Raw genomic sequence first — 27,660 nt, forward strand, 5'->3', positions numbered from 1 at the left:
GAGAGAGAGAGAGAGAGAGAGAGAGAGAGAGAGAGAGAGAGAGACGCAGGATAGGAGAATAAAGAAATGGGGCAGAGGGAAAGAAACACAATTCATCTCCTCCTCGAGAACAAAAACAGAAAACATCCAAATATCAATTTGTGATCTCTGGACAATTTCATTGGCACACAAGTCACCTACATAACTGTTTTTTCTATTACTTCAAAAATAAACATTAATTATCTACCATGTAAGAAAATCCTGTACAGCTAAAAATGAAGATTGTAATCTGTTATTCATTTGGACAGTGGGAAAAAAATAAAAAAGGACTACCTTGAGCAAAATCAGCAATTTCCTTTATAAAATAGATGCTTCTTTAACGCCCCCAAAACAGTGGTTTGAGTATTCAGACTTGCTCTTCTGCAATAGAAAGCACCTGCACCAAATCTTATAATGGGTTTGAAAAAGTGTAACATGTGATTCTAGAGGCTAAGTTCAAATCCTGTCACTCAAACCTTGTGTGAAGTCATCATGGCTGGAGATGGAGTTACTATATATAATTCTACTTTGGTAATATTGAAAACATTTTTTGAAAATTTACTGATTCATCCTGTTTCATTTTCTATGTTTGCACACACACACAGGCTGAGATGACGAGAAGATAAATAGCATGGTGGTTCTTCACTATCCGTAATATTATTTTAAATCATTTCAGAATTCAGCAGCCATTATATGTGGAGAATAAGATTCTTGCTAACTGCAACACAAGGTGCAACTGTTTAACCAAAATGTGGGATCCAGTGTGTGGAGACAATGGAATAGCATACATGTCAGCCTGCCTTGCAGGCTGTGAGAAATCTGTTGGAACAGGAATTAACATGGTAAACATCTTTTCAGTGTTGGAGGCTGATGTTATGTTCACTGCAATAATACGTGCTATGATCTAAGCCTACATCTTCTAAAACGATAAAATTAGCTTATGCTTAATATAGATACGATTACTTTTGTGAACAAATCACGTTACTTTGTATATACATATTTGACCTTACTGTTCTAGATGTTATGTAAAGTCTGGCAGAGTCTGAGAATTATTTTGTAATTTAAGAGCAATTGAGACCATTTTTCAAATTATTAGAGTTAAAATCCTCATAATGGGTGGTAGAGCTAGCTTAGCAGTAAGAACACTTGATGCACATTCAGTAAACTTGTTTGGTTCCTAGCACCAACAGAACAGCTCCCAATCCAGCTCCAGGCAATCTGACACTCAATCTGACCTTCCTCAGGCATTACATGCACCTGATTTAATACACAGAGATACAGAAGCACACACATAAACACTAAAATTAAAACTTTAAAATGCTTTGGACAAAGTCTGACCTTCTATGTAATAGAGACTCATGAAGTTAAGCCAGACTCAAACAAGTTGTACAGCTGAGGCAGGCAGAAAACTTATTTTTTTCATATTGCAAATCTATTTCATTTATTTATTTATTTATTTATTTATGGCAGGTGTGTATGTGTGTGTTGGAGGAGTGAGGTCGTTTGGTTGTCCTGCCCACCCAGAACCAAAATAACGACACAGAAACTATATCAATTAAAACACTGCTTGGCACAGTAGTTCTATATTCTTATTGGCTAACTCTTATATTAATTTAACACATTTATTAATATGTACATTTCCATGAGGTCATGGCCTACCAGCAAAATTCCAGCACATCTCTATCTGGCACCAGTTCAATGGTGTCTCTCGCTCGTTTTTCCTTCTCCCAGCATTCAGTCCAGTTTTCCCCGCCTAGCTAAGTTTTGTCCTAATAACAGGCAAAGGCAGTTTCTTTATTCGTTAACCAATAAAAGCAACACGTAGACAGAAGGACCTCCCACACCATTTCCCCCTTTCTGTTTAAACAAAAAGGAAGGCTTTAACATAATAAAATTACATAAATAAAACAATTATCAAGCAAGGATTACAGTTTCATTATTTATATATATTTTATCTTTTACCATAATTAAGGAAAACTATATCTATTCTTTAACTCCCTCAAAGACTCCAAAAGAATATAATATTACCTAAGTAAACAGGCAGGGCACTGCAAGCAACTTTCAAAACTCAAGAATTGACAGCGATATCTTGCAACCTGTACAGTCTTTTGTACCATTGGGGCATCAATATTCAGCCTACTGGCCCATAGTATCCAAGAGACTTTATCATTGATGCAGGAAATTTCAAAGACAGTTCCACATATAATGGCAGTTTGTCAGTAACTTTTTTATGTGTCTTACAGAATGTCTACCAGATTTTTTTCATGTAGCGGGAGCCCCAAAATAATGTTTTCACCTTTAGGCAAGTTCAGCCTTCATTTCTCTGTGGGTCCTGCATGCCCAGTTCAGCAGTCCAGGCAGGAGCAGTTTCTTGCCCAAATGGATAGCAAACCCCATAAGGAACCTCTTCAATGGCTATCATCCTCTTGAAGTAGATGGTGCCTCCAGGAGCAGATGTGTCTTAAGATGAAAATCTTAAGTTCTTATACATTTTAAATGCTACCTTCTGAAGGTTTCTGAAAAATTTGAATATCTAGCTAACTGAAATATATCTCTATCCAGCTAGAAAATCTAACTTACATCACTACAAGTTTGATTATAAGAGATGAATAACTAGTAACTTATATTTCTTAATTATATACTATATTTTTAAATGAGCTACACAAATACAATACCTTAATCAAGATCAGAAATACATAAACATATAACAAAATTGACATTAAATTTGTATCAATATACCAACTCCATATCAATGAAAATTATTCATCTCTATAGCATATCCCCCTTTAAATGTAAACAAACAGTTATAAAAAATTTGGAAATATGAGCATAATACTGCTTACAGCTGTTTGGGGATCTTCTTAATCGGGTCTTTCATGCTGTATCCTGTGTGCTAGGTTTATCTCAGTCAACAGTTGGGGGAAGTAATTTTTTGAGGGTGTTCACAGCAGCCTTTCAGAGGCTTATGCTCTATCAAGTCATATTTGTCTGAAAGCAATCCACAGGTTCTCATCTTCTGTGATAACAAAAAAAGAACCTCTTTTCCAAAACAACGTATCCTTCCTTAGACTCAACTTTTGGAATCAAGATACCTTTATGTTGGTTTAACTTAGCTGTCCATACAATGAAATGTATCTCTGTACTTAGCTCCTTCACAGTCAAAACATTCAAAGAAAATACAATAATATACATAATCCAGACTCTCTGTAAATTTTCCATTTTTCTGTGGCTTATACTTTTTACTCCTTTTAATCTATGTCTATCTGTATTCTGTCTTTTTAAAGATTTTTATCCCTTTTTTAAAAGCACTAACTTTATTTTATGAATCACTATACTATTTTTCTTCTCTCTTCCAAGTCTACATACATTTATACAACACTATGACTTATCTGGATTTGTGTTTATTGCATATTTGTAAGTATTTTCTGACCAGAAGTGCTTCTTAAAATGCTAAGTGCTTATGAATCTAATCTGTGACATTACTAAACTATATACGGTATTTCCTGCTTGCTATACCCATTCCAACATGGACACTACTCCCTGCTTCAACAGCCATACCCATTGCCCCATTTCCATGCAAATAGCCTGTACACATTGCCATTAAGCAAGCTGTAGCATGCTTCTCACAAACGGCATTCAAATACTTGGTCTCCTGAAAGCACCAAAGGTCATGCTGCAGCCGGTCCCAGAAAGACTATATTTCAAAATGGCATGGCTTTTTTTCTTTTGCTACTGCTGAATCAAGAAATCCTCTCTCAAAGGAGCCATGCCTCTGCTTCCTTCTAGCAAATGGAGCCCGCTCTAGAAATTGATGCTACCAAACTATGCTTAACTCTGTTCTTTTGTGAAGCTGTTGTAGGAGGATCTTCTGTCTATGTGTTACTTTCATTGGTTAAATAAAGAAGCTGCCTTGGCCTTTTCATATGCTAGCCCTTAGTTGGGTGGAGTAGACAGAACAGAATGCTGGGAGGAAGAAGGCAGTGCGGCAGATGTCATGGCTCTCCTCTAAAAGATGGACGCTGGTTAGACTCATGCCGGTAAGCCACAGTCAAGTGGTAATACACATTAATAGAAATGGGTTAATTAAGATGTCAGAGTTAGCCAATATGAGGCTAGAAATAATGGGCCAGGCAGCATTTAAATGAATAAAGTTTCCATGTAATTATTTCAGGTAAAGCTAGCTAGACGGCTGGGTAGGACGAAAAGCAGCCTACTCCCCTTTTACAACATGCAGTTACCCACGTTGGAGAGTGAGGCTGTTTGTTCATCCCGGTCTCCCAGAACCAAAATGACCATACAGAAGTTATATTAATTAAAACACTGCTTGGCCCATTAGCTCTATGTTCTTATTGGCTAACATCTTAATTTAACCCATTTCTGTTAATCTGTATATTGTCACAAGGTTGTGGCCTACCAGCAAAGTTTTAGCATATCTATCTTCCTCAGCAACTCCATGGCCTCTCTCTCTGCCTTTCTTCTTCCAGCATTCGGTGCATTTTCCCTGCCTACCTAATTAAGTTCTGCTCTATCAACAGGCCAAGATATTTTCTTTATTCATTAAACAATAAAAGCAACAGATAGACAGAAGGAACTCCTGCACTGTGTTTGTTTGTTTGTGTGTGTGTAGGTGAATGTGCATATGGAGGTCAGAAGACAACCTCTGGTGTGGAATCTCAGGTCTCATTAACTTGGACAGGAATTTGCTGATTCTGTTCGGCTGCCTGGCAAGTGAGCCCCAGAGAGTCACCTGTTTTGTCCTTTAGAGCACCAGTATTGTGAGCACTTTTTCTACACATGCATCTTTCACACGTGTGCTGGGGATCTGAACTCAGGTCCTCTTGCCTGCACAGGACTTTAGAGACTGTACCATCTCCCCAGCCTACATCATTATATCTCAGGAGATAAAGATTTAAGCATTTTTCTTTGATTTAAACATCTTATAATACTTACAGAGTTGGTTGGTAGTCAAAATAAAATATAAATTTTGATTCTTAATCATTCCCAGAAACATAATTCAAAAAATAATCAACTTTATTCTTAAAATAAACTTGTTTTCTTGGGGACTTCATTAGTAAGCATGTAACTTGTTAGTATCTCAACATCATTCTGAAACACATTTTGTTTTTGTGCTTAGTACCAGGCCAAAACAAAACAGTATTTGTTTACTTTTGTAAAAAAGTGTGTGCAGGTTAGAAAGTTGGTTCAGTGGGTAAAGATATTTGTCACCAAACAATACCACCAGAGCTACATCCTAGGGCCCCATATGAGAGAAGAAGAGAAATAACTCCCACAAGTTATCCCTGACATCTATAATGATGCCATGGCATAGTCATGTCCACCCGTAGACACACACATACATAGGCAGGCACATACATAAATGCATGCACATACACACACACATAAACACACATACAAGAAAAATAAAGAAAAAAAGCAAATAAGTGTGCATTCAGGATAATTGAATTTTTATAAATTTACTTCATGTATTTAGAAAAAATTACCAATTCTTTTAAAAAAATCTCCCCCTTTATATATAGTTTTTCGAGACAGGGTTTCTCTGTAGCTTTGGTGCCTGTCCCGGAACTAGCTCTTCTAGACCAGGCTGGCTTCGAACTTACAGAGATCCGCCTGCTTCTGCCTCCTGAGTGCTGGGATTAAAGGCTTGCGCCACCACTGCCCGGCCCCTTTATATTTTAAAATAAAATTCTCAAATGCCAAAACAGATATGTTAATAAAGGGGAAAAGAACCTCCGTTTTACTTATTTAGTGTTTATTTAATGATATTCATGCTCCATCTCATTCATGATAGATCAGTGTTCCTCCTCGGAGTCATACCATTGTCCTCAACACTTTCCAGTTTTCTCTAACTGGCTATGTAGCAAATACTGAAGATTTATACCCAATAGTTTTCTACTGTAAATAGGACATTGTTTTTGGTTTGCTTCATTTTGATCTTCTTTCTTTCTTTCTTTCTTTCTTTCTTTCTTTCTTTCTTTCTTTCTTTCTTTTTTCAGGTGTTTCAAAATTGCGGCTGCATTCAGTCTTCAGAAAACTCATCTGCAGTCCTTGGGCTGTGTAAAAGAGACCCTGACTGTACTATAAAGCTGCAGTACTTTTTCATCACGGTAGTAATTGGCAGTTTCATCTATGCTCTAGCAGCCATCCCTGGGTATATGGTTCTTCTGAGGTAATAATTAACTTGTTCATTTATCTGTCTCTCTTCCTCATAGCAGTGTGTGCATACATGAGTGTATGATTGTGTGTGTGTGAGTGCCTGTGTGTGTGAGTGTGTGTGTGTGTGTGTGTGTGTGTGTGTGGCTGGCAGGCTGGCTCCTGTGTGCCACTGAGAGCAGGGTGAGATCAAAAGCCAATGTTTGGAATCAGTTCTCTCCATTTATCTTGCTTCTGAGTCAGGGTCTCTTTTATTTCTGCTGCCATGCTGGCTAAGTGCTCTAGCCTAACTGGCATTAAAGTCATAAATAATTCTGTTTTCACCTATTTCACTATAGGAATGCTGATTTTACAGATGCATGTCACTGAATTGGCCTTTTATATTTTTCTATTCTTACAAATGTCTCTGTGTTCTGGTTGTTGAACTTAGGTCATCTAGCCTTTGTGGCAAGCACCTTTACACAAAGAATACCCTACCAATGCCATATAGATTTTTTGGTAATTTATTAAAATTTGTTTTCCAAAGAAAGACCCTTGGAATAATGGTTCCTGGAACCTCAATGTTCTGAGTTATCTTTATCAAGACTCTTAATACAAAAATAGCATTGCTACATTTAAGAATAATGTAAAGTTTGTTGGATTTTTTTTTCTTCTGGTCCTTTTGTATTTTCTTCCTTTATGTCTTAGGCCTAAATTAAGGGACATCTTGTTTTGGAGGGAGATAGTATTTGCCTACACCCATTTCCTATGCTCAGCTAAGTGACTGGCAAAATGTGAAACTCTATGTATAAAAGTGACCAACTTCCTTGACATTCTGAGCTCAATCTGTCTTTATCAAAATTCAATATTATCTGACCAAGAGGCATATGAATGCAGTAGTGGATACTCTTTAATTAGAAGGTATAAGAATATAAAAGTAGATACTCTGATATCTAATATAATGTGAGAAAGTTGCAGAGTCATGTTTCAAGTTATTTTCTTTTTCCACATGGTCTTTCTAGTCTAGCAAACTTAACAGACACCAGCAATGAGGAGACTGTTCAACCCTTTTCTTGTCTCAATGGAATTCAGAAGAAAAGCTGTTAATTATGTGTCATTCAAAATATTTTATCCCAATAGAATAGACCAATGTTCTCAATTTTCCCTTATGGGCAACTGTACTTTTCTGTTTGCTTGCCCACATTCCCCTTTCATCCGACCCCCTTTTCCTCCTCCTTTCCAAATCCCTTTCCCATTAGTTTTCCCTCACCTCGTTCCTATTCTATCATGATGCCTCTCCTCTTCTCTCTTCTCCTGTCCTTTTCTTTCCTCTTCTCGCCTCTCTTTTCCTCCTCTCCTCTTCATTCCTCTTCTCTCCTTTCTTCTTCTCTCCTCTTTTTTGCTCCTTTTCCTCTCCACTCCTCTCCTCTCCTCTCTTCTCCTCTCCTCTGGTCTTCTCTCTTTTCCTCTTTCCTGATTTTCTCTCTTTCCCCCTCTCCCCTACCTTTCCATTCCTTGATTTTGGTTCTTCTTTCCCTCTACTTCTACTCACCATAGCACTCACTGAAATAGGATATATATATATATATATACATATATATATACTCATTTTCCATGGTAAGATGTGATATTTTTATATTCACACAAGTGGAGATGTAGTATATGCCTTGTTTTAGTTCATAGACAAATAAACAGACCAAATACTACAAGTTCTGCAGACTTATTTTTGCTAGTGAGTGAGATTTGGCTGTGGCATTTGTCACCCCATCATTTTTCAGACTGACTCAGCTGATGTGGCTACACAGTGTCTTTTTTCTTCCTCAGTACTCCAGGTGTCACTATTACGAGGCAGCGTGTTCAGTTGATAAGGATAAGCACTTCTCATGGAGGAGGATGGTCCTAGGTAAAAGGAATACGAGCAGTTGAACTATACTTTTGGATCCCCTAAACACACTCCCTGTTCCCACTTCCACGTCCCACTCACTTTTTCAATATCCCTCATTTCTAAAGTTTACTCTTCAAGTGGATGAAAAAACTGTGGCCCAGTGATGTGTGTGTGTGTGTGTGTGTGTGTGTGTGTGTGTTTTGGCTTTTGAGACAGAGTTTCGCTGTAGCTTTGGAGCATATCCTGGAACTATCTCTTGTGACCAGGCTGGCATTGAACTAATAAAGATCTGCTGGGATTAAGGCATGGGCCAGCAATGCCTGGTTCCCACTGATGTTTTGATGTGTGATTTTTAAAAAACATTTTTAGTCTCTCTCTCTTTGCATGTGTGTGTATGTATGTATTTGTACATGTGTGTGTTTGCATGCTATGGCATGCATGTTGAAATGAGAGACACCTTGCAGGAGTTGGTTCTCTTGCCACTATGTTGATTCCCGTTATTGAACTCGGTTTTAAAATATTGATGATACCCACTGAGCAATCTTGTATACCCTAATGTGTGGCTTCTTGATGTAACAGGGTTAAGGTCTACTCAAAGAAAATTTTTCATACTTCTTTGCTCAATTTTGCAATGTAAATATTAGATGGCATAGTACCAATGTTTGCACACTAATGTTACTCTTTTGTTATGTTTTCTTGAATTCTTCCATGAAATCACTTCCAAAATCAAATCCCAACAGCTGTATTTCTTATGATTTTCATACACAGGGGTGTATTTTATGAGGAAAGACAGCACTTTATTTTATTTTTTTACTTTTCTTAAATTTATTTTTACCTAAAAATTTCCACCTCCTCCCATTTCCCTCCCCCTCCCCTCTCCCATCCCCCTCCTCCTCTCTCTCCAGTCCAAAGAGCAGTCAGGGTTCCCTGCCCTGTGGGAAGTCCAAGGTCCTCCCCCCTCCATCCAGGTCTAGGAAGGTGAGCATCCAAACAGACTAGGCTCCCACAAAGCCAGTACACGCAGTAGGATCAAAACCCGGTGCCATTGTCCTTGGCTTCTCAGTCAGCCCTCCTTGTCCAGTACGTCCAGAGTCTGGTTTGATCACATGCTCCATCAGTTCTAGTCCAGCTTGCTTTGGTGGGCTCCCTTTAGATCAGCCCCACCGTCTCAGTGGGTCGGCGCACCCCTCACCCCTCGCGGTCCTGACTTCCTTGCTGATGTTCTCCCTCCTTCTGCTCCTCATTTGGACCTTGGGAGCTCAGTCCAGTGCTCAAATGTGGGTCTCTGTCTCTAGCTTCATCCATCACCGAATGAAGGTTCTGGCAATCTTGTTTCCTTCGAATATCCAGGAGGATAACTATATGTTTTTCTTTGGGTTCACCTTCTTATTTAGCTTCTCTATGATTATGGATTATAGGCTCAATGTCCTCTATTTATGGCTAGAATCCACTTATGAGTGAGTAGGTGGTGCAGAGGCTAAGAGCGCCGACCGCTGTTCCCGAGGGCCCGGGTTCGATTCCCATAGATAGCGATGGGTAATAACTCACTCACTATCTATGCATAATCAGGAAAAAAGTTAGCAGCCGCACAGGAAAGACAGCATTTTAAAGGAACTTCTTTGTTCATAATTTATAAGTATATTTTTCATATTTTATCCTTACTGCTTTATAATCCTCCTCTTTGTATATAATTCTCAAAACCATCTTATCTAATTTTGTGGGTGGTACAGGAAAGACAAATATCTAATGTGTTTACCTCCATATAACAAAAGCCTTATCTTAATGTCATAGCCTACATGAAGCAGTCTTTCTCTGTTTATCTGTGGGATTGCTTTTACTATATCTTGAACTTTTATATGGCATGTGTTAGATTTTTTTATCATCAGGACAAAATGCTGCCAAACAAGAGAGAAAAAAAAAAGATTTATCTGTTTTGTGGTTTCAAAGGTTTGGGTCCATTGTTTTGGGTATAAGGGTACTGCATGCTAGTCACCATGATAACCTAGATTATCTAGGTTAGCAGTCAGTGTCCAACTGTTAAAGAGTTTCACCCTCAATAAGATATGTGGATGTCAAAGGACAGCTATCAGACGTCATTACTCTCCTCCCTTTGTGTATGTTTAACACAGAGAGAGTTGCCTTGTTTTCCCTTCATGCTTAAAAGCTTAACCATTAGGTTCATGAACTAAGATTGTCATTGGGAGGATGCTAAGACAGGTATTTGTTTGCATGATATACTTTTATTTATGTGAGTATTGCTTTTCAGGTGTATCAAGTCTGAAGAGAAGTCACTTGGAGTTGGATTACATGCATTTTTCATGAGAGTATTTGGTATGAACAATTTTCCCAATATCAAATGCTTATTAAATGAATTAAATTTTCTGAAGAAAAAAGACAGCAAATATATTATTAAGTCAAAACAGAACACTCACCCTAAGGGAATAAAAGGCTTTAATTTAGAATCAAGCAAGAATCACCATGAAGCCAACAGAGATTTAGAACATCCAAGTACCAAGTTTCAACATGATGACTGTGAGTGATGTTTATAGGTGGAGAATAGCAGCAGTCATGAATAAGGAGCTTCTCAAACATATCTAGGGGATGTCCAATAAGTTGGTGACAGCATAGAATGGAATTCTCTGCTGCAGGCTCAGATGCTGTTTGACAGCATCCTCAGTGTTTGGGTGTGTGGAGGATGGCATCCTGTTAACTCAGTACATCCACAAAGGCTTCATGTGATAGATGCATGGATATATGGTCAGACACAGGGATGGGGCAATGAATGATAAAAAAAGAGAGAAAATGTAATTTGTATCTGCATCTGTACTATCCCATCTGTTCACATCTAGGGTGCTCCAATGACCTCATGGCATGTTTAACATAGGTGTGCTCTGCCCATGTTACTCTGAAGCCCATGTTACTTTTGAAGCCCCTGTGGTTAGAAATGGCTACTGTTAATTAGTCTGAGAATGAAGTATCTTCAGAGATGAAAAATGTTTCCCCTTGTCTTTAAATAACTTATCTGACCTTAATTACATTTTTCATCTTTTAGCAAATCCAATAATAGTATAAGAAGAAAACAGTTTTGTTTGTTAGATGTACAGAAGACTGAACAAGACATTTCAGAAAATAAATGAGGTTCATAATCATGAATTCATTGCATATTTCTTTAGCATTTTATACATGATTTTAATTTGTTTTGATCTAAAAATTTTACAATAACTGATAATTCCTAAAAGTAAGCACAGAGACTTTTATTCATTATTTTTATATTTTTTTAAATAGGGAAACGGAAAAACTTTCAAATAACATATTCTCTTTGCTTTCTTCTTTTCAATGGGCTGTTTTTCTTTCTCATTTATTTGCAGCCGGCATTCCAGGACCTATTTACTTTGGTGCCTTGATAGACAGAACCTGTTTACACTGGGGACATCAGAAATGTGGGAAGCCAGGGTCTTGCAGGATGTATGATATAAATACCTTCAGGTAATAATAATTTTTGTGGCATATGAGTTTAGTACAAAAAATTTCTATTCATATGTAACATTTTGAGTGGTAAGATGATATGTGTTTCATTTTTAGAATACACGTGAATGGTATAATTTCCTTATTTACGTATTTTGATATATTCCAATTATTCCTAAGGTAGTTGATACATATAAATGTGAGTGGGCTTCTTAACTGAGCCCTTCTAAATACTTTCAAAAGGGAACAGGGTGTCTATGTGGATACTCTGAAGCAGTAGGGGGAGAGCTGTATCCTGAGCTGAGCCAGTATGGCAAAACAACAGTGATAAACAGGAGAGCAAGATTCAGAGACCACAGACAATGGCACAGTAGACGGGAATAAATATCTCAGCTTCTCCAACCCCATACCTATGGACAAGGAGGAGAACTCTTTTCTTCTGCAAGGATCAGGTTAACAGTCCCAGCACATTCAAGCAGCATGGATTCTGACATTCTAGCCTCTGGGAAGGTCCCAAACCTCTCATAAATGCACCCTGATATGCTAAGAATCCCAAATCTGTGTGCTGCCTTTGCAGTTAAATGGAGCATGTCAGGTCCCTTAGCCAGGGGCTACCTTGAGAAGGGACCTACCTGCTACCTGAATTTGACTGATGGTCTCATCTCTGAGATGCTCCACAGCACTTAGTGGTTAGCTGTTTCATGAACAAAATGTAGCTCAGTAGAAGAGTGGGGTTCAAACCAGCTGAGAGTGTCACAAAAAAAGGAGGATGTTGCCACATATAGAAATAACTAAAACCATTATCATCAAAAAGTAGCAGACTAGGGAGCCTGGTCTCTGAGATCCAGGTGCATCCAGTTGAAGCTATGGCTTCAACCAAAAGCAATACCTGCATGGTTCTCATCACTCTCGGTGCTATGCAGGCACCTGCCTCTAAGAGTATAGTGAAACAGTTGTGAGTTCATTGCTGCCTCACTTACAGAGGTCATTCTAGGCTGATCTTTAACCAGACTTAGTTTGTTACCTTGCTGGTCCTCGAGGGCAGTAGGTCTAAGAAAGCCCACAGAGAAGCTTTTCTTGCTACTGACTGCACTGGGCACATTCTTGCTCCCAAAATTAGGGGGAAAAAAGGCTGTAGATAATATCCATTCTATCCATTCATTTGTGTCTGGGTGAGCAATATACTGAAATTCTGGGAAAGAAAAGTGCTGACCTGTCCTCAAGCATGTCTGCTGTAATCAGCTGTCATGCCATTCCCGAACTGGTGTATCCACCCTAAGAGTGTGGAAGATCTCAGTTACTTCTGTCAGTATATCGGTGTGGATTACAGTTCAGTTTGCCTTGGTATCCCAATATAGTGGCATGTAACCTAGATTTGTGAACTAAATTGACCCCTTCTTCCTTTAAGTTGATTTTTATTAGGGTCTTTTTAAAAAGTGAAAGAAACATAAACTGATACTTTTAAATCTATTATCCCTTTAGAAAAATATTTCTGAATTGTTATATCTGAAGTCTTAGGCATCTACAGATATATACTACTTTTATATTTTAATACTGTAGAAGTAGGTAAGATTATCTTCTCTATCCTTTTGTGGTCTTGGGTATCCTGTCTAAGCAATAATCCTGTCCCATGACTCTATTCACAGGTCAATGAAATCCATACAAGCTGTCACTAAAACTTCTCAGAAGATTCTAGATTGTATTAAGTTGACAACACTATTCATCACACCAGATTTTCCTACAAATATGTTGAGAACATGAAAGAATGCTTTCATAGTTATTTAGAAATATACATATTAAAATACCTATTTTCCATACACATGAAGTCCAGAAAACTTAAGACATATTTTATCAAATTTATAAAGAAAGATGCTTAAGATAGTATAAAAGTTATTCTCAGAAATGGTGAAAAGGAAAATTACCTAATTTATTTTAGGAAACATCCATAGTCTTCATGCTTAAACTGGACAAGTTCAGCAAATGAAAAGAATTTGGGGCTAAGCATATAGCTCAGGGGTTAAGAGCACATATTGTTCTTGCAGAGCACATGAGTTCAATTCCCATAACCCACATTATGCAGCTCAAAACTTTCTGTTACTCCAACTTCAAGTCATCCAAGACTCCTGGACAAATGCACACAGAGAGACCCAACAAATACACATAGTTAAACAATAAAAAAATAAATTGATCTTTATACATGCAAAATTATGCATGAAAACCAACAATTTGAAGCTATTAATGTATAAAGTGACTAACAGGACTTATTTTAGTTATACAAAAATTTCCATATATTGGTATAATACACATACAAATACTTAGTAGGAAAGAAATCTTGAAAAGTGACTTTTTCATGTTTTATTCATGTATAATCAAACTCTGAGCAAACAAGACAGAAGATCTCTCTTAAACTAACAGGGATATTATTTTCTCAATATTTAAGGAAACAGGCAATAATGGCAGGGGAAGCATACTTAGTGTGAGGTAATTGCAGACACGGTTTGGCTAGGAGGCTGGTCATGTTACTTGCTCTGACAGAAAGTGTTGAGGGCTACAAGCCCAGTCCATGGCATAAGGGACTTCATCATTGGGTAAACATTTATGAAAACATTCTCATAGCACATCAAGAGATGTCTTTCTATAATGATCCTAAATCCAGTCAAGTTGACAAAGGAAACTAGGCATCACCAAACGTAAGAAATACATTCAAACTTTTATGTTGGATTTTTTTTGACATTTAAACAAAAAGTATTAATAACTTAGCAAAGTAACTTATAGTAAGTACATGGACAAAATAATCACCTGATGTTTTTATTTGAAGAATAAATGATCTGTAAGAGTAAACAAAATTAGATTTCACTGATCATATTAAGATTTAATGCAGATTAGTTGTTTTCTACAGGAACATTTACCTTGGGTTGCCAACAGCACTAAGAGGATCAAGCTTCCTCCCAGCAATCTGCATTCTAATACTTTTGAGGAAGTTCCAACTCCCTGACGAAACTGACTGTTCAGAGACTGAATTTGCAGAGATGAAGCTCACAGAGAAGGAAAGTGAGTGCATGGATGTGCACAGAAGTCCTGAGTCTGAGAACAACAGAGAACTGAAAACAAGGCTGTAATGAGATTTCTATTGACCTACACAAGTGCATAGACAGTGTGCATTTGGTTCTTTTGAATTATGGGAAGTACTATGGAAGCTATTTTCTTATGCTTGAGGACTCCCAAATCTATTTTTAATCATGATGAAAATATTTACTGATATTTCAGAAGCATTAGAGTGGCACTTAAGATTTTCCCAGGGAAGACTATGGTGACCCCACCACAATGAACTTTAGAGCTGCCTTCATTGTCAAACAGCATTTTCTCTTTTAACTCAATCAAAATAAGTGCACCTTTCCTACATATCTGAAAAAAGCTTTAAGACTTTCCCATGATCAAACACTATTCAGTTTCTTGGAATTATGCTTTGATGTTATAGTGATTTGGAGCGAAACATTTTCATCTTGGTTGTGTTACATTGAAATCATTTGTTCAAATTTATCCTTTCTATATGCAAGATATTGGCATACTTCTTTGTCTAGTTAGGAGTTCTTAATGCTCTTTTTTATTCTAGGTATAATTCTTCTAAAATTAGACTTTTTATTAAATGTCATCTGTTGTTTTCAATTCCCTGTTTTATTACTCATGTCACACATTTGATTACTTAGAGCACTGAAAATTTTAATAATGCTTTTAAAAATCATGAAGCAAAGATATTTAGAACATTTTCCCTAACTTTTCAAAGCTGGTCATAAAACTCACTCTTAAAAGGAAGAATTTGAGGAAGCCTGTACTTTCATAGGCCTTCATAGAGAAGAGGTTGTGTGTTAGTGGTACAGTGATTGCCAAGTATGTGTGAGGCTCTGGATTCAACATCAAAGTAGAGCAAATTACTGAAAATAAAATAAATAAAGGCTGGAGGCAGTATCAGATGTTCTCATAAGACTAGTATCTCTTATTCAGGTGGCCTCTTTGACCCAGAATTTGTTTTACTCATGTGTCCTTAGACACAATGATTTTCAAAATATTCTTAGAGTAAAACGTTAAAAGAAGGATCAGTTAGATGGCTCAGTGGAAAGAAAAGTTTGCTACCAAATCTAACAAGATGGGTTTGACCCAGAAATCCCCATGGTGAAAAGAGAGAACCATGTCTTGCATGTTGTTTTATGTAATCTACTCCTGTACTGTGGTGTACATGCTCCAACTATAAATAAATAAATTAATAAAAAAATGAAAAGAAAATAAATGATTAAAGAGTGACTTATTTTTTGAAACTGGAATTTATAATATTGAAAGTACAAATTAAAACAAAATAAAGTTGTGATAGTTTGAGTGAGAAACGTCTGTCCTAGGCTCAAACAATTAGACATCTGCATTCCAGTTGATAACTGTTTGTGAATAATTAGGGGTCCATCCTTAATGGAGGAAGTGCATTCCTGACTAGTATCTCTTATTCTAGTTGACAGTTAAAAGCATTGCCTACTTTCAGTTCACTTTCTGCTTTGTGCTTTTGTTGAGCAAGTGAGTTAATCCCTAAAGATAATGAGGTTGAAATTAGGAAAGTTGAGAAGTGGAGGTCAATATAGTGTGCTTGTTTATATATAGTGAGAGTATCAACATGCGAGAGCAGAATAAAGGAAGGCACAATCTTATAACTCTTTGAGGGAACCAGTCGGTCCATGGGAGTGTTAAATTTACGGTTTCATTTCTTGAACTGAGGCCAGTCCACTTCCATGAAAGAAAGGCTTATGTTGTTCATTCTTTCAGAGGTCTTAGGACATGATCTCTTGGCCCCGTTGTTTGGAGCTGTGTCTAAGCAGCACACTGGGTAGGTAAATCATAGGAATGAATTTTTTGGCATCACTTCAACTGGGAATCAAAAAGAGATGTATATAAGGAGCAAAGGGCCTAGAATCTCTTCCACATGTTTACCACCAAACTTCCTCCCTCTGTACCTCATGTCTTGATGCTTCCACCTCCTGATGTGGTATGCCCTTCTGTACTGTGTGAATATGTTTTATTTCCATTGGTTAATAAAGAATCTGATTAGGCCATTAGCCAGGCAGAATAGTGCTAGGGGAAATCCAAGTAAAGATAAAGGTAGAGGAAGGTGTAGTCTGGGATATACCAGCAGCCCCCAGGGAAGTAAAATGTGAGGCAACACACCAGGAGACTCATGATAAAATATGGAAAAATAGAATGGGTTGATTTAATTTGTAAGAGCTAGTTAATAATTAGCCTGAACTAATAAACCAAACAGCTTGCAATTATTATTAAGCCTCAGAGTGGTTGTTTTAAAAGTGACTGTGGGGGCTGGAGAGATGGCTCAGCGGTTAAGAGCATTGCCTGCTCTTCCAAAGGTCCTGAGTTCAATTCCTGGCAACCACATGGTGGCTCACAACCATCTGTAATGAGGTCTAGTGCCCTCTTCTGGCCTACAGCCATACATGTAGAAAGAATGTTGTATACATAATAAATAAATAAATATTTTTTTAAAAAAAGTGACGGTGGGACTTGGTAGAATGAGAAACTTAAAGCTACAAATGGTATACCAACATGAGGTGCTCAAATTTCCATAGGGACTTAAAGATGTCGACAGCTGTCATGAGCTAAGCTATGCTGGTGGGTTTGGGCAGTCTCACACAGGCCATGGTAGAGATAGGCAAATCAGTCAAGCACTGTGTGACAGATTTTGCTTTTGCTCATATGGACATAAAATGTGTGTGGGCTGACTGTAAACTACCTGATGGCAGCATTGGGAGGATTTAGTTGAAACAGTTGCTGAGAGACATGGATTGAAATAGACTGATACAGTACATCAATCTGAATATCTCAAAAATTCCTTAGCTTTTCTATCCTCCTGCAACCTTTTTGGAACTCTGAAACACAGCTTGTTCCAATACTGAGGGTACTTAAGAAGTGAGTGAACACTCACACAGTGGGAAGCTACATCCTCCCTAGTGTGACAAAACTCCATGCCCCTCCCCCAATTCCCTTGTTTTTTTCTAGCCAGCTAGCAGGTAGTTCCATGCTCCTAGGCTGCCCTAAAACACAAACTCATCCAGCCTACTAGCCACACCCTGCCACCAAACCCGCCTATCCTCCTGCAACCTCAGTGGGATTCTGAAAAACAGCTTGACCTAATACTGAGGAGACTTAAGAGGTCAGTGAGGGATGCCCCACTCTCTAGATCCACACCAGTGGGACAATATCTCGGGCCCTCCCCCAGCTTGTTCAGCTTTTCTAGCCTGTCAGCAAGGAGATTTCTGTGGCTAGGCTCCCCCAAAACCCAAACCCATCCACTGGACCCCCCCCCCAAGCTACTAGCCACATATTGCCTAAGAGCTGAGAGCTTGCTATAATACTGAGAGGACCAAGAGCTTGCTACAACTCTGAGGAGATTAAGAGAGAGCACCAAGAGAGCAAACCAGAAGAGAAGACCATGAAAGCAGATATAGAGACCTCAGAGGCTTTCTGAGATACACATTGATAATACAGAGCAGACCAAGAAAAACTCCCAAACACTCAGACAGCCACTGCAAAGATTGGACCAAAATGCAAAGACACTGAAGGACTCATTTGAAGGAAGAGGTGGGTAGGTGCCAATGCAAGAATTCCTCCAGCAACCTTAAAAGCAACATAATAATACCAGAACCCAGTGGTCACACAACAGAAAGACTTGACCATCCTAACTCAGAAGAAGAAACGACTTTAAATGTATTATGAAATGATGGGCCTTTAAAGAGGAAATGAAAAACTCCCTTAAAGAAAAGAAGACAAACAAAAACTTGGAAGAAATTAATAAATCCCTCAAAGAGATCCAAGGAAACCAAGAAAAAACAAACAGTTAAACAGTACAAGGCTAGAAGACTGAAATAGAAGAAATAAAAAAGAAACTGAGGAATTCTGGATATGGAAAATCTGGGTAAACAAACAGGAACTGCAGAGACAAGTATAAGCAACAGAATACAAAATATTGAAGAAAGAGTCTCAGGGGGTGAAGATACTATAGAAAAATAGACTCATTGGTTAAAGAAATCATTAAATCTAACAAATTCTTAACATAAAACATCCAGGATATCTGGATCACCACGAAAATACCAAAGTTAAGAATAGGGATAGAAGAAGGAGAACTTCAGCTCAAAGGCACAGAAATTATATTCAACAAAGTCATAGAAGAAAACTTCCCCAACCTAAAAAAAATGATGTCCCTTTGAAGGTACAAGAAGCTTACAGACGCCCGGGCAGTAGTGGCGCACGCCTTTAATCCCAGCACACAGGAGGCAGAGGCAGGCGGATCTCTGGGAGTTCTAGGCCAGCCTGGTCTACAAAAGCTAGTGCCAGGACAGGCTCCAAAGCTATGGAGAAACCCTGTCTCGAAAAAAAAAAAAAAAAGAAGCTTACAGAACACCACATAGACTGGAACAAAAAATCCCCTTTCCATATAATAATCAAAACAAAAAGCATACAGAATAAAGAGAGAATATTAAGAGCTGCAAAGGAAAAGGGGCAAAAATCATAGAAAGGTAAACCTACCAGAATTACACCCAACTTCTCATTGGAAACCATGAAAACTTGAAGGTCCTGGGTATATGTGCTGAAGTCACTAAGAGACCATGGATGCAAGCCCAGAGTACTATATCCAGCAATGCTTTCATTCACCATTGATGGAGAAAATAATATATTCCCAAAACAGATTTGAACAATAAGTACCCACAAACCCAGCCTTACAGAAAGTACTATAAGGAAAACCCCAACCCAGGAAAGCTAACTGCACCCACAGAAACATAGGCAGCTGATAAACCCCTCACCAGCATAATCCAAAGAGGGAAGCACACAAACACTACTATTGAAAAATATTTGGAATTGACAACCACTGGTCATTAATATTGCTTAATATCAATCGACTCAATTCACCTGTAAAAAGACACAGGCTAAGAGAACGGATATGAAAACAGGATCCAGCATTTTGATGTATACAAGAAATAAACCTCAACCTCAAAGACAGACACTGCCTCAGTGTTGTCAGAGGTCTTCTGTCCTGCCAGGTTTCGGCAGTCTTTATGTTCCAAAGAAATCACACAGAGATCTATATTAACTATAAACTGGTCCATTAGCTCAAGCTTCTTATTAACTCTTATAACTTATATTAGCCCACTATTCTTATATATGTTACCCACATGACTCGGTACCTTTTGCAGTATGGCAGGTCACATCTTTTTTCTTCTGTGTCTGGGCAGGACTGGACAGGAATGGGCTTTCCTCTTCACAGAATTTTTCTGTTCACCTTGCTCCACCTCTACTTCCTGTCTGATTATCACACTTGTACTTCCCACCTGGCTACTAGTCAATCAGTGTTTATTTAAAACATAATTGACAGAATACAGAATAGTGCCACACTAACCAAGGCCATTCCAACTATATCTAGGCAGAGCAAAGTATCCCTATAAAAAGAATGGGTTCCACAAAGCCATTACAAGCAGTAGTGATAAAATGTGATCTCGCTAACAGTGATCCCACAGTCTGTCCCAGTCATACAACTGTCACCCACATTAAGAGGGCCTAGTTTGATCCAATGCTAGTTCTCTCTTTGTCGGGCTGGAGTTGGTGGGCTCCCATTAGCTCAGGTAAGCTGTTTCATTGTATATTCCCACCATGGTCTTGAGCTCTCTGCCCATATTCACACTCATCCCAGTCTTTTACTGAACTTTGGGAACTCAGTCCAGTGTTCCACTCTGGATCTCTACATCTACTTCCATCAGTTGGTGGATAAAAGTTTTATAATGATGACATTTAAGACACTCATCAATCTGATGACAGAGTAAGGCTAGTTCAGGCATCCTCTCCACTATTAGGCCTTAGTATGGGTAATCCTTATGAATTCCTAGGAATTTCTTTAGTGCCAGATTTTTTTTTTTTTTTTTTTTGCTAGCGCCAAAATGGCTCTTTCAATTAAGGTACCTCTTTACTTGCTATCAATCTCTGTCATTTCCTCATTTCAACCATCTTGTTCCCTCAAGTTCTCATCCCTCTTTCCTTCTCCCCCTCTGCCTCCCTTCTGTCCTCCCTCCTTCCCAACCCCCAACCTTCCAATTTGGACAGGCAATCTTGTCTAATTCTTTTTCCCAGCAGTGTGTGTGAATATATATATGATTCTCCTTGTTACCTAGCTTCTCTGGTGTCATGAACTATAGGTTTGTTATCCTTTGCTTTACAGTTAGTAATCACTTATGAGTGAGTAGATACCATGCTTGTCTTTCAAGTTTTGGTTTACCTCATTTAGGATTTTTTTTTCTAGTTTCATCCATTTGCATGTAAATTTCCAGATGCTAGTTCATACAGCATATTATCAAGCAGTCCAGGCAAGAGCAGTTTCTTGCTCAAATGACTATCCTTTTTGCATTGAAGGCAAATTCCAGAACAAGTTTCTTCAATACCCATCAACCTCATTGAAGAAATTTATACTGCCCCAAATAGACAGTGTCTCACTATTGAGAAAAGTCAAAGTTATTAAAACATTTTAAATGCAATATACTCTAGATCTTTGAAAGTTTTGAAGAATACTTATCATCTTAAATATATCCCTGTATATCTTAGAAAACCTAACTAATATTACTATAGCTTGACTATTATTGATGACTATCTATTAATCAATAATTTTAATTATACATTTTAAAATGAGTTTTATCAACATAATACCTTAAATAAGAGTAGAAATATACATATAACAAAATTAACCTTAAACTTATATCAATAAACCAAAGTCCATACCAAGGGAAAGTATTCATTTCTTTATCATATCCCCACCTTTATTTTTACAAAGAGATTTACTGTGATCATTAACCACTTATAATCAACCCCTTTTAAATAAAAAACAAATATTTATAAATAATATTTGGGAATTTGCACATAGTTATCTAGACTGATTCCTGCTGTATGTGGATATAATGAACGAGACACTTCATGGGATATCTAATGTGCTTGATCCATCTCAACCATCAGTCTTAAAGCTGTCATGAATTTTGGACCACCTGGGCCTTCACTTAAGGAGTCTTGTTTGATCAAATCATATAAGCAGGTAAGGGCCAAAGCTTTCTATCCTCTGTGACACAAAACAAAAACCAGAAAAAGGAAAACACAATAGTACACATAATGAAGACTCTGTGTATAATCCATATTTATGTGGTTTATTTTTTTATTTTTTTTACTATATTTCTTTTATTTTTTTAATATTTGGTTTCTTTGAGACAATTTTTTATTCTTTCTCTGTGTATCTCTGGCTGTCCTAGACCTCAGTCTGTAGACCAAGCTTTCCTTTAGCTCACAGAGATCCACCAGCTTTTGCCTCCCAAGTGCTGGGATTAAAGGCATGTGCCAGCACAGCCAACTATTCTCTTTCTTTTTTTAAAAGAAGACTTTCTTTATCCTTTTTCTTTTACCTCCCAAGGCTATGCATATTTTTTAAACACACTGTAAACCATTTAAAGTGTTTTTTTTTATATAATCTGAATCTGTCTTTACTGTATATCTCTCTTTTTCTAACTACATGAGTCTTTAATTTGCTAAGTGATAGAGCTAGGATTAAAGCTGTGGCTTTGGTGGCTAGAGCCACTCCATTCCTTGGTTTCCTGAGAGTCTAGCTTCATGATGGAGGTACTGGCAGGAGTCATATTTAATTTACTATAACTCTGTGGATCTTTTAGGTCCACAGAGGTCCACACCACAAAGGAGCCTGATGCTGCTGTTCTTAAACACCAATTAAGTGTTTGGTGTCAGAGCCTCCTAAAAGAGAAGGGAAGTTTTTGCTACTAATGCTGAGTCAGGAAGCCTCTGTTAAAGAAACTTTGCCTCTGCTTGACTCTAGAAAACAGAGGCTACCCAAGAAAAAGCTTCTATCAAGAACTTTAGCTTACCTCTATTGTCTTATTTTTTTCTAGAATTTTTTCTCAAGCTCTCTCAGGTTTTATGTGAATGTAGTTGCCTCACATTGGCACCATTTGTAGATGTAAGTTTTTATCTCGCCTGGTCCTGTAGCCATTCAGTTCCAAAGAAACACATAAAGGCTTACATTAATTATAAACTTGTTCACCTAATATCTCAGGATTATTGTTAGCTAGTTCTTACAACTTAAATTAACCCACAATTCTTGTCTAGTTTTAGACATGTGGCTTGGTACCTTTTCTCGGTACAGCACTTTAATCTTGCTTCCTCTGTGTCTGGGTGGTTATGTCATAGTGAGCCTTTCCTGTTCCCAGAATTCTCCTAGTCTGGTTTCTCTGCTCTACTTCCTGCCTGGCTACTAGCCAATGAGTATTTTATTAAACCAATACATGTGACAAATCTTTAAAGGGTGCAACAGTATTATGTCACAGCATTTGTAGACATTTGTGGTTGAAGTCCAAGTGTGCTGGCACATACCTTTAACCCCAGCACCTGGGAGGCAGAAGCAGCTGGATCTCTGTAGTAGGAAGGCTCCTTGTCTGTTCCTAGTTGCTCAGCCCTGAAATAACCACACAGAAACTGTATTCATTAAATCACTGCTTGGCCTATTAAGTCTAGTTTCTTATTGGCTAGCTCTTACATCTTAATGTAACACATTTCTGCTAATCTGTGTATCCCCACTGTGTACTGGCAAGGTTCCAGCTGGCAGCTTGCATCTTTCCCCTCTGGCAGCTATGTAGAAATCTCCCAAATCTGTATTCTTTATCCCAGCATTCAGTTTAGTTTTCTATGCCTAGCTGTATTCTTTTCTGCATAGGCCCAAGACAGTTTCTTTATTTACCAATGGTATTCATAGTATATAGAGGGGAAACCCACATCACACCATGTAGCTGACTTGTCCTCATAAGTCATAATTCTCTTTGCTTGGCATCCTTTCTGGATAGTTATCTTTTATTCTTTAACTATCCAAACATTCAGGGTCTCTTGACATTTTCAAGATGACTATGTTGGAGGAGCTCCTTCTATATTTGCATTATTTTCATTGGTTATTAAAGAAACTGTCATGGCCTAGTTGATAGGGCAGAACTCAGGTAGGCAGGGAAGACGGAACAGGATTCTGGGAAGAAGGGCAGTGTGGCAGATGCCATGGTACTCCTGCCCAAGACAGATGCTAGTTAGACTCATCACGGTAAGCCACAGTCAAGTGGTGATACACATTAACAGAGATGGGTTAAACTGATATGTGAGAGTTAGCCAATAAGAGGCTAGAGATAATTGGACAGGTAGTGTTTAAATGAATACAGTTTCTATGTGGTTATTTCAGGTATAAGCTAGCTGAGTGGCTGGGACAAACAAGGTACTCTGTTCCCTACTACATGAATATTTTCTTTCAAAGACAAGAACCGCACCCTTTTTGGCATTTAGAACTTGATGGTTTGTCAGAGGTGACTACAGGGTAGGGTTCTAAAAGCCTGAGTAAATCATGTTTGACTCTGACATGTACTAGCAAGGCTAAATCCAGTTCTTGTACCTTCTCTCACTGCTCATCAGTTTCTACAATTTTTTCAATCATTTAAAATCTTTTCACCACTGTCTTTTATAAATCCCAAATTTCTTGACCTGTATATAATTCTAGTTATTTCATTGACTGACATAACCCCTGGTCCTCATTCTGCACATATAATCCCAAAGGTATGAAATTTATCCATTAAGGCTAGCTTGTTATTGTTGGATATTATTTTGATGGCATGAAGATTGCCTTCCTGGAAATATACTCTATCTACTAACCTATCATAACTTTTTAACAGATTTTGATTATTAAATTCAACAGTGTGAATTCTTTTAAATAATTTCTCAGCACCCTTTGACATGGATTGAATTTTGTTTGTCAAATTAATGTTTTCCTTTTTAATGGTATTAATATTTTAGCTAACTTTATATTTTTGATAATAGTAATTCTGTCAGTTAGCTGGTCATTGTTAGTCTGTAAAGACTGTATCATTTCTAAAAGTGCCTCATTCTTGGCTCTGTTATCAAATCATTTTCTTAGGATCCATTATGAAAATCAAAGCTAATCCCCAATACCTAATAAATGGATGTATCAGAAAAACCATGTATGCTTGCAGAATACCATTCATCAAAAAGATTATTAAATCCCTAAATAATAGTATTTTCTGCAATTATATAACTTTCAAATTTATTGATTTATTTATTAATCAAATAATGTTACTTCTGTTATAAGATTTCAGTAAATTATTGTATATGTAATAATATTTATTGGCCAGCATGTGGCAGCTGCATAGGAGAGACACATGATCAGTGGTAGAAAGAAACAACCAGTAGTCGTGTGAATAGTTCCACTTGGTCCTATGTTGGAGCCTGCTTAAATACTGACAAATATGCTTTGCTTCACAAATTAATAGATAGTGAAGTCTTTCTGTATATGGAGTAAGTCTTTTTGCTACCAGAATATCAAGGAACCCAGAGCACAAGATCAGGGAACACAAACCAGAAGCTGTACAAATCACTTCACTGTAGGGAAAGCAGCCAGGTGGGGGAAGCAGGGGCCAGCCTGGTATATTGACAAATGGTTACTTTGACAAAAAAAAAAAAAAAAAAAAAAAAAAAAAAAAAAAAAAACTGCTTAGTAGGTGAAAACAAGTCAGGAGGGCAGCCATGGGAGACATTCTAGGCCAGGGACCTTTTGGGATTTTAAACAGGTCCCAGTAGGAGTGGAATTAGGATTCTCATGGGCTCCAGATGTCAATATGGGGTACTACATCCACATAAAACCTGAAAGAGCTCAGTAAGCTCTTCTAAGCATAAAAGAACAGAATTAATCATGGCTTCTTGATAGCAGCACTTTCTCAGGTAAGCTCTGTTTGCTAAAGGAAGCAGGTCTCATTTAAGGGAGGCTTCCTGATTCAGCTTTAGCTACAAAAACGTCACAGCTCTTTACACCACAAAACACTTAAATGCTGTTTATGAATAGCCAACATCATGCTTCTTGGTGATGGCATGAACCATGAAACTTAGAATTGTGACTAAAAACATGGCCCCTACCAGTATCTCTGCCATGAAGCTGAACTCTCAGAACTGAGAAACCCTGTCTCGAAAAATAAAAATTAAAAAAAAAATTAAAAAAAAAGAATGGGATGGATTCAGCCATCAAAGCCATGGCTTTAATCCTAGCCATATTGCTTAGCAAATTAAAGACTAATGTGGTCAGAATAAAATATATATTGTGAAGATTAACTCAGATAAAAAAATCTTTAAATGGTTTACAGTATGTTTAAAAATATATGTAGACTCTGGAAAGAAATGAAAACAGATAAAGTCCTTAAAAAAGAAAGAATGAGAGTAGATGGGTTTGGTGGTATACACCTTTTATCCCAGCACTTGTGAGACAGAGGCAGGCATCTGGTCTACAGTTTCAAGGCAGCCTGGTCTACAGTTTCAGTTTCAGGATAGCCAAAAATAAAAAGAGAATCTCTATCTCAAAAAAAAAAAAATTAATAATAAAAAAGAAATAGTGTTTAAAATAAAGCTATGTACAGATGGAAAACACACAGAGAATCTAGATACTGAATGTCATTGTGTTGTCCTAGATTGTTTAATGACTGAGAAAAAAAAAACAACAGCTGCTAACAGATATTTGATTATAAATGCTGCTGGATTAATCCAACATATATATTTTGAAAATGACTTGACTTCAAATTTTAACCCAAAATTTGTGTTACTTTGGAGAAGAGGCTTTGCATTTGTATCCAGAAGAATTCTGGATTAAGAAAAATTAGATTTAATCAAGGAAGAAACCTGAAAAATCTCCAAGAGGAGCAGATGGCACAGATAATCCAACATTTAAAAGAACCTCTGTTGTAGTTTTCTCTGAGTGCTACATCCAGAAAAGCCTCAAGACTGCTGGTTGAGATGATCAAGCCTCAAAGAATATTTTATTGCTAGGAGAGGGCTGTTTGCTCATCCCAGCCACCCAGAACCAAAATAATCACACAGAAACTATTTTAATTAAAGCACTGCTTGGCCCATTAGTTCTAATTTCTTATTAACTAACTCTTACACCTTAGTTTAACCAATATCTACTAATCTGTGTATCACCACGAGGCAGTGACTTACTGGCTAAGTTTCAGCAGCATGTCTTACTCTGGTTGTAGAACCATGGTGTCTTCCTGGCTCTGCCTTTTTCCTCCCAGAATTCAGTTGAATCTTTCTGCCTACAAAAGTTCTGCCCTATCAACAGGCCAGGACACTTTCTTTATTCATTAACCAAATAAAGAACCACATCAACAGAAGGACTTCCCACACCATTTCCCAACAAAACAGGTATCAAATAAGAATTATAGTCACAATATTTTATCTAATTTATCTTTTATCATAACTAAGGAAAACTATAACTATAAATTCTTCAACTCCATCAAAGACTCCAGAAGAATATAACATTACCTAAGTAAATAGGAAGTGTTAGGCTGGGAGCCTAGGCCCCAGTCCCTGGCATCTATCTCAGCCCACAGGCCTGGTCTGGACTTCAAATTCCAGGGAGGGGTCAGGACCACTCCTCGGGGTACTTAAATGATTCCCCAAAAGAAGAACACGTGGTCCCCTTTTCTTCCTCCCAGGGGTCGCATTCCTGAGGCTTCCCGGTTTCCCCCTAGGGGGAGAGCGCACAGATCTTCCATTAAACTTGGATATTTCTTAATTCGGTTTGTTTTGATTTGGTTTGATTGGGAATTTTTGCATCGTCAGAGAGCTCGGTTAGGAAATATTCCTAACATTTTGGAGGTTCCCACCGAGCTAGGGCAGATCCTTTCCACGTGGCAAGCCACGTGTTGAAAGACCCCTAGTTTCCAGTTCAAGCTCTCTACACCAAGCTTAAAACCGGCTTCTGGGTTCAAGTCTCTTGCCAACACTAAGGTGGCCCTTTTAACTAAGACAATGAGGACTGATGAGAAGCCAAGGTCAATGGCAAGGGGTTTTGATCCTACTTCATGTTCTGGCTTGGTGTGAGCCTAGCCAGTTTGGATGTTCACCTTCCTAAACATGGACGGAGGGGGGAGGACCTTGGACTTTCCACAGGGTAGGGAACCATGACTGCTCTTTGGATAGGAGAGGGAGGGGGAGAGGAGTGGGGGGAGGGGGAGAAGAGA

The 27,660-nt window shown here is 38.0% G+C and overlaps 1 protein-coding gene and 1 long non-coding RNA gene across 14 annotated transcripts in view; one reads left to right on the forward strand and one right to left on the reverse strand.

The window, feature by feature from the left end:
- LOC126497313 (solute carrier organic anion transporter family member 1A5-like) overlaps positions 1-15,803 on the forward strand; it is a 67,503-nt gene extending 51,700 nt beyond the window's left edge. For all 12 annotated transcript variants that reach the window (XM_050135262.1, XM_050135263.1, XM_050135269.1 and 9 more), the window contains 5 exons: positions 695-860; positions 6,033-6,205; positions 10,320-10,384; positions 11,422-11,539; positions 14,418-15,803. In XM_050135262.1, the coding sequence (XP_049991219.1) occupies positions 695-860; positions 6,033-6,205; positions 10,320-10,384; positions 11,422-11,539; positions 14,418-14,637 (742 nt within the window). In that variant the 3' untranslated portion in view covers positions 14,638-15,803. The remainder of the gene's footprint in view (positions 1-694; positions 861-6,032; positions 6,206-10,319; positions 10,385-11,421; positions 11,540-14,417) is intronic.
- Positions 1-27,660, reverse strand: part of LOC126497338 (uncharacterized) — a 37,492-nt gene that overhangs the window by 5,592 nt on the left and 4,240 nt on the right. The window contains exons 1-2 of one of the 2 annotated variants that reach the window (XR_007590584.1): positions 26,633-26,703; positions 22,976-23,057 (exon numbers count right to left, since the gene is read on the reverse strand). This is a non-coding gene — a long non-coding RNA (uncharacterized lncRNA). Of the gene's footprint in view, positions 1-22,975; positions 23,058-26,632; positions 26,704-27,660 lie in introns of those variants that run through there. The other variant, XR_007590585.1, reaches the window with a different exon arrangement.

The sequence above is a fragment of the Alexandromys fortis genome, unplaced genomic scaffold, assembly GCF_014885135.2.
Source record: "Alexandromys fortis isolate MF-2015 unplaced genomic scaffold, M_Fortis_MF-2015_v1.1 scaffold_21, whole genome shotgun sequence".
NCBI classification, from domain to species: Eukaryota; Metazoa; Chordata; class Mammalia; order Rodentia; family Cricetidae; genus Alexandromys; species Alexandromys fortis.